Below are 16,430 nucleotides of genomic sequence, written 5' to 3' on the forward strand. Positions count from 1 at the left end.
GAGGTCAGGAGACAACACTGTGGAGCTGTTTCTCTCCGTCAACCATGTGGGTCCTGGGACTGAACTCAGGGCGGCAGGCTTGGCAGCAGGCTCCCTCAGCCACCAGTCATTTCACTCCCACCTTCTCATCTCTACACTCAGCAAATCTCATGATGGTCAAGGCCACTAAGACTAATCAGAACTATATTAACCAACCAGCAGTTTTCCCAGCGCTAATTAGTCCATTAAAATGTTTGCTTTTTCTTATTGTCAAGGAAATACTCCCAGATGGTGGAGTATATGGGTAATATTGAAACCATAAAGAGGTCAATTCTCTTAACTCACCAGACTCTACTAACAATTTGCTGTTTCCTTTCCATATTTTCTTTTAAATGTTTACACACACACACACACACACACACACACACACACACCACAAGTGTGTGAGTGTGGCTAAATATTTTTGGTTGTTAATAAGGTCTAGAACGGGACACTCACTTCCCAGTTCCCATGAGACTATGATACCCCCTGAAAGGGTGATGGCTCTGGGTGTGTCCGCAGCACTGGGCTTTCCCCACACACCTGAAAGCCCCAGGGAAAGTCACAGCAAACAATTCAAACGATGTCATCCAATGTCCTTAAGCTGAAAGCTGGCTGGCTAACTAGTCCCCAATTCAACACTGCTATTTGGTCCCTATATTAGATCTGCAAAGTCCATGTAATTCTGTGTGTTATTTGTTTAAAGAAAATATTTTGCCTTATTTTATCTAAAAAAAAAATTAAAAGAAAGCCAAGAGAGTCAAAGGCAGCAACTTAGCATCTGCACACACAGGAACAACCGTATGAGACACAGCGAGCATCGCCAAGGGGGCTCCTTGGAGACAGAACTGCCAGAGTCAAGCTGCACTTCAAAGCTCAGGGGTTTGCTGTTCTTCTCCATAAGAAAGCCTACCCTAGAACAAAAGACTGAGAAAAAGCTTCTTATATGCCAGCAACTAAGACTGAAAACTAAAATACTAAATCATTTAGTCAAATGATACAAATTTCAGTATAACCTAACAAGAAATCCAACTTTTTGGACTTTCTAGTTAAAACTATGCTTAAAAATAGGGCAAACTCCCACTGATGGGCACCACTCAGCCCAGCTATGGCATGCAGTTTCTTTCATAGGAAGGCCCTGACGGACTGTGGATTCCTTGGAGTCCTACTTCCTGCTGCCAAGCAAACTAAGGCTGATTTTATTATAGTAATTCTGACAAGTAAGACATTCAGTTGGTATTATAATTTAATGTTGGTGACATTTAAAACATAATTTAAAGTAATTTGATAATACAAACAAAAATAAGCTTTTAACTAATTTTCTTACTGGAAAATAACTATATTACAAATTTAAAAAATTGCTATTACTATTTTACTAACCTGGGGACATTATAGGAAATAAGCTTGCATGGTATAACTAAAATATTTTATTATCCATAAAACTAACTTCCTTTGAAGCATACATGCACACACTGAGAAAATAGATACTCTGCTTAACAGCCATGTCATGCATGGCCAATGGTAACGAAGGTGCTGGGATGAATGAAAGGACAGACCAGCAGGTGCCGGACTTCTTCAGGGGTAGCAGCCTTTTTTTTTTTTTTTAATTTTTCTTATCTTGGGTCTTGGTTGCAATTAAATACGTATCAACAACTCAAAGATTTATAAAAACTGACTTTAGCTTAGGAACTTTATTATGTTACTCAGTATTTATACCATTACTTTGGAGACTTCTGATAGGTCTATGGATAAACTCCACGCAGACCTTAATCTCATCCCTGAACTCAAGTGGTTATAGGGTAAAGAGCTGTTAAACAATTCAGAAATTCAGGGAGCCCTTTTCTGTTTGTTTTAAAAGAATAAAGATCTAGCTGGGTTGTTTTTGTTTTAACATGGTATCCCGAATGGAAAACACCATACTGGGAAAACTATCCCACAAAGATCATACTCTAAAGCTGTTTCAGAATTAATACAGAATCCTTTACTCCTCCACATTTTCCCCAGAAGAAGAAACAAGACAAACTGAGAAGAGGAGGAAGAGGAGGATAAATAGGAGAAGACAAAAAAGTAGTTGAAGCTGGCAGTTGAGGAGGAAAGGGCAGCCATTCCCCAAGGCACCCTCTCAGGGGTTAGCAAATGCACACCAGGTTAGCGATGATTAGCCCCGGACTCAGCCGTTCATACCCTCAGAGTCACAGAGTGTGGTGTACCAGGGGCAGAGCGCAGGGACGGGGGGTACTCAGGGTTTATGGAATCAGGAGAGAGAAACTGTTCAGCAGAATTGACAGTCATGTGATAGATGTGCTCAAAGTTGCTCGGAGAGGAGATCAGACCGGAGTGGTGATGAGGGGACGGATAAGGGAAACCTGGCTATCAAAAACAAAGAAGGGAGAAAAAATGGTGTAAGGTGAGTCTAATGGAGCAGGGTGAGTGACACCAGACAACATGCACACAAGGAACAAGCCAGTGTCTCTCTCAGAACTCCCAGGAAAATCCTTTCAGACCTCAGAAAGTCAAATTCTGTAATCAGTTACTCAAAACAGCAGATTTTTCAAAAGACCACTTGATGATAACATCATTCCCATTTTACCAGCTGAGTGAGTAGCAGCATGGCTTCCAGAGATCCAACGAGCTTTCAGAATCTTCAGATTTTCTTATGTGATACAACAAAAGCATTGCAAAAGTCTACACAAAACACTAAGTACAGAGATAGCAAGAGACAGCTAAAAGGACAAGGGAACCCTACATTGTTTCTAACTAGAAAGGAACAAACCTGCTTCCTCAGACTCTATAGCCATTTCCCAGTTCTGAATTTATAGGCCTATGATTATGCCCTGGCTTTTAGTGATATTATTTCCCTATAATAAAGACAGTGAGAATTGTGGGCTACACTATTTCTGGTTTGCCTGTAAGCAACCCAGCTCATCTCCATTTAGATACCCCAAAGAACAAACTTGTTTCCAACAAGGGAAAAATTCTGCCTTTGAATGTTCAAGTGTGGTATTTAAAAGGCAAATAATATAATAATGGAGTTGCAGAAAAAAGTCTGAAGAGAAGAATTTATATCTCCTGATAAATATTTACTTATGAGTGTACACATGGGCAATGTCACTTAGTGGGCCAGCCATTTTCTACAGTTCTTGAAGAACAGCTGTTTCCAGAACACACCATCCCTTCACCACAGGGAGACTGAAAGAGGAACTTAAGAGCATGCCTTACTGAATATTACTGAATAAAGCATGGATCATCCAGGTGAGATAGATGCTAAAAAAAAAAATGCTTAGGACTTACCTGAGCCTAAAAGAAAAGCTTCTCTATATATGACAGTGCTTTTACTTTAGAAATGTGAATAAAATCAGTATTTTCTAAGGCTGTTTTCAAAAAGAAAAAATATTGACCTATATCTCTATCTATTTCTACCCATCCATCCATCCATCTGTCCGTCCGTCGATTCCCTCCATCTTTGACTTTAAGAAAAAAAAGTATCATTTTGGAGGGGAAGGTGCTAAGGAGCTATGGACTAAGCCCAGCCCCTCACTATCAAGGAAGCACTTTACCACTGAACTGCACCCCCAGTTCAAGAATAAAAATTACTTCTTGAAGATGCTATTGAGCTCAGCATGCTGAGTCATTAAGAATTTGAGAAACAGGTACGATGCACTGTGCTAGGGAGACGGTGACCAACACTATGGTGACAAGTTACTCTCACATTAGGTTGGAAAACAGTTCCTGTATTTTCAGCAACCGCTCAAAAACAACAGAAACCGTAGGTAGATAAATGGTAAAGAGGGTTCAAGAAACTAATTCAGTATATCTTCTAAGACTCACATGCTATTTTATGTTAGTTGTTTTTTTTTCTCTCCACTCACTAGAACAGAAATGGGAGGTATAAATCTGATACAAGAGGCAAGAAAGCGACTCTTCCACGCTTTCCTGCCCTTTCCATACTTAAGACAGAAGTGATCTTATTTCAGAATATTTGGCACAAATGAACAGTTACACTTCCAAAGATCCTTTAAAAACTTTCTAAGGTCTTCAGTATTTCACAGGAATATGACAGTGATTTGAACACAATGAGATATGAAAACATCTGGAGTACATGTTCCTTGCACAGATGGTAACATGGCTTTGGGGCCTGAAAGCTCTTACATATGATACTAGATCAATGTAATTCATCCTTATTGGGGGAGGGATAATACATAATTCCATCCAAGTGGAAAGAACATACTGAAATGAGACCGCATTAAAATACAAACTCTCTGTCACATGTGAGAGCACTCTTACAGACATGCACAGTGCTACGGTCTTTAACAGTGTCTACGTCTAGATATGCATGGTCCTGGGCACAAAGTAAGTGATTAAACAGATGACTTTAGAGAGCTAGGTCATGTATCCTTTGCATGTGAAATGAGCAAATAAAAGTCACATGGAAATAACAGGAAACAAACAGGAATTTGGACATAGGAAATCTCTGATGCCTACTACATGTGCAGATGAAGAAACAGCTTCATAAACGTACATCTTCCTGGAACTATAATAGTGTTTATCTTATATAATAAGAAAAATTAAAGGAATAGAAGAAACATTTAAAATGACTGAATTGCTAGGGGAAAAGGACTGGTGTTAATCTGGGGTGGAGGTTGGGGACGGTGGCTGTGGAGTTAACAAAATCAGGGGACAATAAATACCCAAAACTAAGCAGTCTAATTATAATCAGTAGTCAACATGGAAGGTCACGTAGATGGGGCCAGTTGGGGATGAGTGGCAAAAGTCATCTGAAATTGCTTTGGTTAACAGTAAAAAATCTTTTCAACAAAAACAAAACGTAACTTCCTGGTGAGCATGGTGACTGGTAACTGGTGCACCTAGAAGGCTGAGGCAGGGGAGATAGGGTCAAAGTTGAGGCTAGCCTAGGCTACACAGTAAATTCAAGATCAGTCAGGGCCACCTAAGGAATACTCCCCCTCAAAACAAACAAGATTTCTTTGAAGTATTAAGAGAGGGAAAGGAGGAAGAAGTGCAGTTTAGGCTGGGCATGGTGGTACATGGTGGCACATGCTTATGTTCCCAGTACCCAAGAGGCAGAGGCAGTTGGGTCTCTTTTGAGTTTGAAGACAGTTTGGTCTTCAAAGAAAGTTTCAGGTTAGCCATGGAGACACAGTAAGACCCTGACTCAAAAACCAAAACCAAGAATAAAAACTTAAAACAAAAAGAAGTGAAGCTGAGGGGATACTTTGAGGTTTCTTACAATATTTGAACTGCTAATTTAGAATCCAAGGTCCATGCTCCATTGTATGTGAAGGTTGGAAAGACCTTCCGAGGAGAAACAACTCTTCACCTGGTGCAATCCTAAGCAGAATAACATGAAATCCTGATATTATTTCACCTTAAGGAAAGTATTACAATGTAAGGGGTACAACAGAATTTCTATGAAAATTTTCTATAATTTTTATGATTCTATATTTTTACATAAAAATATGGTAAAACCTTTCTGGGTGCAGTGGAATGCGACAGTGAAAGCCAACATTTGAACTGTAAAGGTTGGTACCTGTCAAAGCCTTGTTACTACTGAACCAACTTTGATTTAGCTGGCAAGCTAGTCTGCAACACATTTATGTGTCTCAAGTTAGTTATCTGTCTACTCCTCAGTAATGCTAACTACACATTTATGAAAAAAATCTATCAAAAGTTTAAAGAGTTCAATGAAAACAAGTATACTGCACTTGATTTTCCACACAAAGCTGTGAATACAGTCACATTTAACTGTTTGTTATAATTTCAAGAAATTCTTTCTACTAAAACATTTTGTACTTGGCCCTGTAACTTTCCCACAGGAAAATGAAACAGCAAGAACAGTAACAACAGAGGCTTGGATCTTGGGACTGTGCTGTGTGCTGCTAAGACACGAGCATGAGCAGTGAGGACTCTGGGGCAATGTTAGGAGGGGGAAAAGGAGACGCTTGAGCTCTCACTCCAGGTGGAAGGGAAGCAGAATAGCTTACAAACACGGCAGCACGTGCAGCAGCTCTGCTGTCTAATGTGCTCGGCCTATATAAAGATCACCGTGATCTTGTCTGTGCACAGCTAATAGAGATCCAAATCCCCAAGGGTGGCTACTGTGAATGAGTTATACTGCCATGGCTGCTGTCATTGGCATCACCACCATCATCATCATCATCTTAAGATGAAAAAGCAGTAGAAAAGCACGGCCATGTGCCTCTCCTATTTACAACCAAGTATTTTGGCTAAAATGAATGTAGATTCATTTTTTTTTCTCCCCAGGAAATAAGCAAAAAGCTCCTTTATAACCTAACTTCCACACTAGAGTTTGCTCTACACGTCATATCTTATCACTTCTCTCCTTGCTTCTACCTCTGGTATTGCTAATGAGATTAGCACAGATGTCCTTAGGAAGAGATTAGGATCATTATTCATAGTCCTCTCTGAAACTGCCATCAGATAGAAATTATTCTTAAAATTCTTTGTCCAATTTAGCTGCTATCCCCACTGATCAAAGGGTCATGCTCCATTTTAGTAGTTTGCTAGACGTGTGACACTGACATTTTAAGAGCAAATAGGCCTGGATAATTTGCTAATTCCACTAGTAATTTTAACCTCAGCATAATGGGTCTGTGGATGCAATCTTCATGTTGTTAAAATACAACAATCTTCCTATGTTATATTTCTTTTTACATATAATTGTCCAGGAAACATGCTTGAATTGGAGCAAAGGAACAAGATTTAACTGCACAGTTAGCTGAGAGGTGTGACAATGAATGACGAAGCCCATGTGGACTTCTGCAGAGAAAAATACCCAAGTATCTGCACTGAACTGAGTAAAATCTTATGCTTTGGTAACTGTGTCTGGGACTTGTGACAGAACCTTTTCAAATATGGCTGTTTCTCCCACTAACAACAGCAAACTTGTATTAGCAAAATGGGGAACTTTCCTAGGGTAGGAAACCAATTAAGAACTTTTGTTTTGGGTTTTGATAGACTTCTGAATTGTAGGTTTCTTTTATGATGTACGCCACCATGTGTCTTAAACATATTGTGGCACACACTAAGACCATGTCCTCACTGTGTAACACATCCTGAGAAGCTGTGCATGTATGTGAGCCTATGTTCACGTATCACCCACGCACCTGCACTGACTCCTCACTCCATTCATGTTCACACCACTCCTCATGCCTCTTACCATGGGCAGGTCTTTTAGGATCTGTATTCCATCTCCAGGACCCATGTGTGCTATGTGGTTAAAATTAGTTGGGTTAGAAATTAATTTATTTCTCATTTCTGGATCTCGTAGCATCTCCCTGTAAGGTAGAACACCTGTTTAGAAGTTTTTCCACATTTAGTCATTATACTTAAAAAATGAAGCATACTTTGTTTTATAAAAATCAAGATATGATTAGAATAATAGAATATATTACTAGTTCAATTCCTTAGATTGCTTTTTAAAAAAATTTTAAATAAGAAGACCTTAAGATTTAGGGTTTGTTTGTTTAAATTGTTCAGTGCTGGGGATCAAAGCCAGAGACACACACATGTATTAGGTTCTGTACCACTGTGTTCCACCCTTGCTGGAAAGGGCTCCTTTAGCATGCATCAAAGATTCCTGTTCTTCTTTGCAGATACATGGAATATTATATGTGCATCTTTTATAATAGATAACATTTTAGAAATGGTTTTAAATATAGCTACATCTGTTTGCTCATGGAGAATAGAGTTAATCTGAGTTTCTTTTTGTTTGTTTAGTTTTTTTCCTCTTTTCTTTTTTTTAAAGAAAGGGTCTTACCCTTTAGCTCAGAACATGCTGGCCTCAAGCTCAAGGCAACTCTCCTGCCTTAGCCTCCTGAATGCTAAGATTACAGGCATGAGTTAGCATGCCTGGTTTCTGTACTTTTTAAGCATATATAAATTTACTATATGCACAGATGATTTATAGTACAAGTTACACATGGCAGAAATGATAACTCTTCTATATACATACAGAAATGAGTGAAATTTGGTACTTTACCCACTGTATTCTTATAACTTTGACAGTATTAATTAAAATGGCCCTGAGGGATGCCACTCATTAGCACAGAATCCCCCTGCAGTTGGAGAGACTCCCGAGCGTTACTCATGCTGGGCTCTACAATTGTAGATCACAGCAGAGTGACAAATTTTCAGATCCCAAATCATTCTCCTCAGTTGTTTCTAGCTTGTCCTCTGCGTGATGGCAACATGGACAGATGCCGTCAGCATGGATGGATGCTGGGCACAAGTGAGCCACATACCTCCTCTGTTGCATCCTTTCCTCCTCTGGGACTCTGAAGGAGTAACGCCGCTTGTTGTTGATATTTCTAACCATTTGTTTTCGACTATTATCTGATGTTTCAGGAACTACAAGTTCATCCCCTTCTGTGAGAAACAAAATAATGACATTGTTTAAATCGCGAAAATTCTTTATATCTATTAATTTCTGACATTGCAATCAACTGAATAATATGTACAACTGTGACAAGAGTTATGCATTAAAATAAGAAAGCAGTAATTTTCAGTGGAATATAATAAAAGATATATGCTAAATTAGGCATAGCTTACAAAAACACATTCTTATTTTTAATTATAAATACAAGATGCTACATGTTTGCTAGAAGAAAACTAAAGCTGTGTTGGTGCCATGGCTTTGACCAGCCACTTCTCCTCCAGCATCTTCACATAGTTTTTCTTCTCCTGCAGAGAGTGGTTTCAGTGGCTCCAGTCCTCTGGAAGAGCAGTATGCCCTCTGAACTGCCGAGCCATCTCTCCAGCCCCATTCATTTCACTCTTAAAAACAATGCCCCCCAACTCACTTTCCATAAATTATTTTCTCCATCTTCACTTTCTAGGCTTCTTGTTCTAGGTCCTTATTCTGGGGATTCATCCATATGATCTTTTTTGCCTCTTCCCACATTATCTTCAGTACTTCAGAAGCACCGTGCAATAGCTGGAGATGGATTCCTGAAGCCCCCCAGATGGAATTCTGGACAAGTGTCCATAATTTAGAACCTACTGACTAGGTTCTAAATACTACATACCCAGCCATATCTTCTCTACTTATCAGGTGCTTCACAGGAAAAGAATGTGTATCAAACGCTTTGCTTACACAGTCATACAGGCTTAACCAAGATTGCTTGTTCACAGCTTGTCTTTACTGTCTGCTAGAGTTTGACAGCAGGCATCACACACTCCAGAGTGAGATATGCCTGAGCCAAATCTGGGCTGAAGCATTCATTGCATATCCAAATGCCTTGGACTGATGTAGTATTTCCACTGAATTGATCTCTTACCTGCCATCTTATTTTTGAAATATATTAATCTAATAGTCTCCAACCCTAAAAGATTTAATGATCCTTCAGTGTTTAAAGGTCGAACCTAAAATAATAAAAATAAAATTAGTATTTCAATAAAACCTTTAAAAATTAAATCATATAAGTTTTAGTCTATTAAGAATACACTATTAAGACATTTCACTTATGTTAAGTCAAAATACAGTTCTTTAAAACATCTCAAGTTAATAATTCTTACCAGGAAGGTATATTATCATTTAATTTGAATAAACTAATGCATCATAATAATAGTTTAAAGGAATTCTATCCTGGACAAATAAATCAAGTAGAATATATAAACCTTAAAACTGACCATTTAAAAATCATCAGCGACCAAAAAATTAAACTAAAAAATGAACACATTTACTTCATGAATTCCTATCACTAGACACTGGAATGCCCAGGTATCTGCAGATGAAAGAGTAGATAGGGAAATTATCACTGATAAACAGCGCTGGAGGAACCAGCCATATAAACCAATATGGCCAGATCCCTACTTGACACCATATATTAAAACTTAGTTCTAAGTGGATCACAGGCATATGTGCAATAATAAAAAGTTTACTATGCACAAAATACTGCACACAGCAGTTAGAAGAAATATTTTTGGAAGAAAATAAAGATTATGGTCTTGAAGCAGGAAAGTTTCTTTTTTTTTTTTTTTTTTTTTTTTTTTTTTTTTTTTTTTTTGGTTTTTCGAGACAGGGTTTCTCTGAAGCTTTTTTAGAGCCTGTCCTGGAACTAGCTCTTGTAGACCAGGCTGGCCTCGAACTCACAGAGATCCGCCTGCCTCTGCCTCCCGAGTGCTGGGATTAAAGGCGTGCGCCACCACCGCCCGGCTAGGAAAGTTTCTTAAGAAGAGAAAAAAGAAAAACCTAAATAAGCAACAAGAATAACATCTTACTTCAGTAAAATTAGTAATTTTGTTCAGGGAAATGCACCATGAACATGAGCAGATGTGACAAATAAGAAAGATTATCCTGTGTGCTAGGAACCCACGCCCCACATAAAGAAGTCCAATAAATGAGGAAGAAAAAATTGGAAAATTCAACAAAAAGACAAGCAAACATGACCAGGAATTGCCTACAAGGGAAAGTATGAAGGGCGTTATCACAGTTAACTGGGACAGGCAAAACAGTACTTTAGTGACACACTAGTTTACCACGATTTACAGAATGATGTGCTAGGGATAATATGGGCCAGAGAGAACCATAGACGATGCTGATGTGACTGTCATTTGTGCTAATATTTTGGAAAATAGATGACACTATAGCATATGGTTCAACAGCTGCAGCCCCTGTGCCTTAGCAACCCCACTGCGAGGTGATGGGGTAAAGAAACGCCTCTATACCTATACTGAGACATACGCAGGAATGCTGACAACAGCAAAGAGTTAGCAGTAATTCAAATGCTGTCAACCAGATAATAGATAAACACTAAAGTATTCACCCAAAAGACTATTTTATAGTAGTGAAAAACCAATGAACTTCATGTAGTACATACAGTAACATGTATGAATCTTAAAAACATAATAAATGAGCAAAGACAGCAAAGGGAAAAAAACAGTAATTTCAACAGTTTAATAAATTGCAAAATCAAACAAAACTGAGTATTACTTTACTTAGGAATACTTAAAATTTCCAGCTCCTCTATTCTACGGCAAGCAACAGGATGAGAATATGCACAACCCTGGTAAGGTGTGGGACACAGATGGGGCATGTGGAAGCAGTGATGCTGGGATATTGCGTTTAGGAAACGAGCAGAGCTCACAATGTTATTCAGTTTACAGGACACATGCTTGCATATTGCAAATGTTTTACAAAAAAGAAACGAATACAAAACTGTTGCCAACCCAAATTTAAAAAATTGAGGATGATATATTTGTTGCATTACATAATGTAGCAATTTTTTTCTGAGGGTTTACAATACTAATATGTCTTAAAATTGGGGCTTTTTTTTTTTTGGTTTTTCAAGACAGGGTTTCACTGTAGTTTTAGAACTAGCTCTTGCAGACCAGGCTGGCCTCAAACTCGCAGAGATCCGCCTGCCTCTGCCTCCCAAGTGCTGGGATTAAAGGCGTGCGCCACCACCGCCCGGCATTGGGGCATATTTTTGCCTGTGGTGGCACATGTCTTTAATTCCAGCACTCAGGAGGCAGAGGCAGGCAGATCTTTGTGTGTTTGAGGCCAGCCTGGTCTATAGAGTGAGTTCCAAAGCAGCTAGTGCTACACAGTGAAATCCTATCTTGAAAAAAAGCCCTGAGGCATATGTTTAATGATCCTGGCTGCCTTATTTCCCCTGCTCCTCTAACCTGACCTTCAACTAATGGCACATACACTCTACACACCAAATATATCGATATAACATGATTACTTTTCATTTCTGCAAAATAGAAATTCCATACTTATAAAAATTTTCCTTGTTAAGGAAATAGAAATATTAATATGAAATATGTTTTATTAGGCATATGGGAAACCACTGTTCTTTTTTTTTCTTTTGTTTTTTTGAGACAGGGTTTTGCTGTAGCTTTGGAGCCTGTCCTGGAACTAGCTCTTGTAGGCCAGGCTGGCCTCAAACTCACAGAGATCTGCCTGCCTCTGCCTCCCGAGTGTGCTTGGATTAAAGGCATGCACCACCACTGCCTGGTCAAACCACTATTCTTTTACTTATTTATTTATTTATTTATTTATTTATTTATTTATTTATTTATTATACAATATTCTGTCTGTGTGTATGCCTGCAGGCCAGAAGAGGGCCCACCATGTGGTTGCTGGGAATTGAACTCAGGACCTTTGGAAGAGCAGGCAATGTTCTTAACCTCTGAGCCATCTCTCCAGCCCCTGAAACCACTATTCTTTTTTTTTTTTTTGGTTTTTCGAGACAGGGTTTCTCTGTGGCTTTGGAGCCTGTCCTGGAACTAGCTCTTGTAGACCAGGCTGGCCTCAAACTCACAGAGATCCACCTGCCTCTGCCTCCCGAGTGCTGGGATTAAAGGCGTGCGCCACCACTGCCCGGCTTGAAACCACTATTCTTAAAACATTAAGACACCTACAAAGTTTTGATTTCACATTTCCAGCCATAAAATGAAGGAACTAATCATTGACTATCGATACATGAAAAGTATACTCCCTGAGTCCTTTAACCCAAAGCAGAAGGCAATACACTGACATTTTAGGTTGCAGTATGTGCTCTAGTTGCCCATCACAAGAAAAATCAGATTTTATAGGGAGAAATTAAATTAAATAAATACCTTATGGTATTGGCCTACCTATCATAAACTAACCAGCTTAGAATTAACCCATTCTCAGAAAGACAAATACGTAGGTTTTCTCTCCTATGCAGTTCTTAGATTTTATATAGATACATAAAATCATTTATGTATGTATGATGCAAAAGTAGAAGTGCAATTGTCTAGGAAAACCAAGGGGAAGGAGAGTGTAGGAGACACAGAGGTCCTTGTGCTCACAGATAAGTACTAAGGAAACCAGGAGTGTTAAGCAAGCAGGGTTGTCTCTTCACAGGGAGAGATGTATATAATCTGTTTTCCACCCAGAAGGCTGGGAGTGGATGTGGTTAATAGCCTGGTAACCTTTGTGATATGTATGACCAAGACTGCATCCACACCTCAGACTCTTAAGATGTCACATGTAGTTAGTCTATAGTGCCCATCTTTATGGAAGATATCACATGTACTTTACAAAAAATTTCAACACAATCATGCCTTAAGTTTTATTGTACACATGAGACTAGTAATGTATCAACAGGAAACTTTTTTTTTCCAAATTGTGCTGTATTTAAATATTCCTGAAATGAACTGCCCAGTGTCAGATTCTCAAAGTTTGAACCAACACTGGCTACTGAGTGTGTTGAACTGACTTCCTTCTTGTCTTACAAAGACTGATACTCCTTGGTGGTTGTAGAGACCCCCACAGGAGAGGGAGGGGGAATAAAAGAGAGAGTAGTGGGGCTCAGAGATAGTATGCTTAATGTACAATATGCGCACTCTTGAAAATGTCCTCATGTAACACAGTACTATGCACAATGAATATCTGCAATAAAAAAAAATTTAAAAAATTAACCAACTTGGCCCACATTTAAGTGTTCCATTACCTTTTTGAGAGGAAGAGTCTGTATCCATTCCATGGAGTTTACATCGAAGACATCAACTGCATTTTCACTATAAACGGAGAGATAAGGTGCATTGTAACCTGGGGGGAGGAAGGAAAGTACAACCTGCTGATTATTGGGAATTATTAAGACCCAAACACTTTGAAAGGTCTAAACTAAGCAACTGTAGAGTGGAATCGTTTCAAAACCCAACAGTTATTACATAAGAATGATGTTATAAACATTTTGAAGTGAGCATGACATAAAGCATGAATGAGAACTGCTATGCCATAGCTCAGATTATAAGCCCAATACAGAATGAATCAATGAACACACCTTGTCTTATGAGAAATTTCATGGCATTTTAAAGTATTGGACTTTTAAAGTTAAACTGCTGACAGTGAAACACACAAAGTACAGAAAATTTCACCTAAGTGTTCTGGTCTAGAACAGGGAAGTAAGATAGGCTTGATATGTGTCTGCTACAGTCACTGTGACTGGTAGCTGTGTGACAGGAACAGATGCTCAATCCACACTTGTGGAAGGAATGGCAACACAAGCAAAGAGTAGGCGATTGACTCAAACGACAGTTATGACTAGAAATGTATTAGCCTGACTATGACTTCACTTAGAACAACCAGGAGTAGCTGGCTCAGTTATGAAACAGCATTCATTTACCCATATGTCACTGAAAACAACGTTCATTTCAGAAGAAATAAAACACTATAAATAGTTAAATCCTGGGTAGGTTAGAGGCTTTGATCATTTTTCTGTCATAAGAACGCAACTATCCTGAGACACACTCTTTCATCTAACTCACCTGGACGGCCCTGCCCTCCATCCTTCCTGCTGCAAGGGAGAGGTCCTTGGCTCCTGCCCCAGTAATTGTTTTACTGGACTGCAGAATTCCACACTCTTTGGGTCTTTTCGGGACATCCTATTCTACTGTCTGTATTTCCCAAACAGTCCACCTTTTCCTACTGATTCTCTAATGGCTTTTTCCTCTTCACATTTAAACAGGCTTAAGAGGCTTCCATTACAAACAAAGCAATCTGGATCAGACATTCTCTCCCATGAACACCTGTAACAGCATCCTATCTAACCACTTACTCCCAGGAATCTTCCCTACTTTGTGAGGCAGACAGCACTGCATCGATTTCACTCATGACTTCATCTCATAGAGTAAAATATGTACTCAACAGTGATTATTATTCCCTGATAAAGTGTTGAATGAAATATTAATATTTTAATATTTAAGAAAAGAGTGAAATAAGTAAATTTAAATCAATATATATATATATATACCTATAAAATATAAAATGAAGTAATACTTCTTATAAAGGTCACTTTATATCTTCCAAGAACATGTCAAATAATGACTTAGTAACTTCTCCAGCATAAGTCTTATGAGCTACTGTTACTTAAGGATACTATATTTAGGGTGATAATGAAGAAAACGATTTAGGATTATTGTTAAACACACAACATGTAGTTAAAAAATGTAGTAAGTTTCCATAGAAAGATTAGTCTTACTTACAAGCATTCAATTTTCACTGTTTGTCTAGGTTTTACAATATATGGTTATTTTACTTTAGCAACATAATTAGTACTTGGGGGAGACCTTAAAAATGATTAAAAAAACAAGTTTTTAGTAAAAATGATTATATTTAAAGTAAGTGAAGAGGCAAAAAGGGACAAAGATAGACAAGAAAGAGAATCTTACAACAAGAGGAAGGATTTGCTGGCCACATCAATTCTTGTTGTCTAGATCTTCGGCCCTGGCAGTCCGTGTATATCCCAATGCTGTTAAAACACAGCAAGTACTCTTTGTTGGATATTTCAACTGCACAGATAGCATCCATTGGTTGATGTGCAATGAATGATAGTGTGTGGTCATTTGAATGGAGCATATTGCATGGACTTCCTTCTCCATTCAAGGGGTATCTGAGAAATCCTGACTGGAATCCTACACAGAGTTGCTCATTGAAGATGGCCATCCACTGGACATTACTTGGGACTTGAATTTCCTTAAATTTCCTGTGCCGGGTCTTGCTCTGGAAAAGCTCATAGCAGAGGACCTGTCTTTTCATTGCCACACACAGGCAGGAGAGGGCTCCATGGCGCACTCTCCCAGCAGTTATGGTTTGACACCCTTTAGTTTCTGCCAGCTTATAAAAATCTGTCTCTCGCCCATCCAAAGCTGACATAGGAAAAAGTCGGACATGGCGATTTCGGCCTGAAATCACTGCAACAAGCTGATCACTTGGAATGAGTTCAATCTGATGAATTTTCTTATTGTCACCAACTCTAATAATCTCTACAGGAAGAAACAACAACATTAAATGCAAAACGAGTTTATTAATTATATCTGAATTAAATACCAAAGTATATAACCCAATCCATATTAAAGATACATACACACAAAAGTATCTAAGAGCAGAAATCACAGAAGAAAGAAGGAAGATATCTGAACCCATTATCAGATCATTTAACCTACCAATAGCTGACAGTTGGTATTGATTTCAGCACTGAGATCTTGTGAGTCAAGGCAAAGAAGTCCTGTGTAAAGCATGCCTATACTTCAAGTTTGTTTATTGGTACTAAATTCTAGCAACTTCACCATGGAGTTCCTATTTTTAAAATCCAAGTGACTGCAACTCATGTTTCTCTTTAGGTATTTCTTTTTAAAATTTTATTTTATGTATGTGGGTATTTGCCTACTTATATGTCTGTGCGTCACTTGCATGCCTGTGTCCATGGAAGCCAGAAAAAAGGCACTGGATACCCTAAAATATAAGTTACAGATGGTGTAGGCTACCATGTAAGAGCTGGGAACTGAACCACTGGGTCATCTGCAAGAGCAGACAGGGTCGCTGAACCATCTCTCTAGTTCCACGTCTTCTGGTATTTCTGTGTATGTGTGGCCATGTATGCATGCACAAGCATGTA

The 16,430-nt window shown here is 38.7% G+C and overlaps 1 protein-coding gene across 3 annotated transcripts in view; it reads right to left on the reverse strand.

Moving 5' to 3' along the window:
• The window catches only part of Cdc42bpa (CDC42 binding protein kinase alpha), a 234,611-nt gene that overhangs the window by 10,268 nt on the left and 207,913 nt on the right, over positions 1-16,430 (reverse strand). For all 3 annotated transcript variants that reach the window (XM_038349025.1, XM_038349027.1, XM_038349026.1), the window contains 5 exons: positions 15,205-15,798; positions 13,485-13,582; positions 9,336-9,420; positions 8,301-8,424; positions 7,217-7,334 (listed from right to left, as the gene is read on the reverse strand). In XM_038349025.1, coding sequence (XP_038204953.1) covers positions 7,217-7,334; positions 8,301-8,424; positions 9,336-9,420; positions 13,485-13,582; positions 15,205-15,798 — 1,019 coding nt within the window. The remainder of the gene's footprint in view (positions 1-7,216; positions 7,335-8,300; positions 8,425-9,335; positions 9,421-13,484; positions 13,583-15,204; positions 15,799-16,430) is intronic.

This window comes from Arvicola amphibius, chromosome 12 (genome assembly GCF_903992535.2).
Source record: "Arvicola amphibius chromosome 12, mArvAmp1.2, whole genome shotgun sequence".
NCBI classification, from domain to species: Eukaryota; Metazoa; Chordata; class Mammalia; order Rodentia; family Cricetidae; genus Arvicola; species Arvicola amphibius.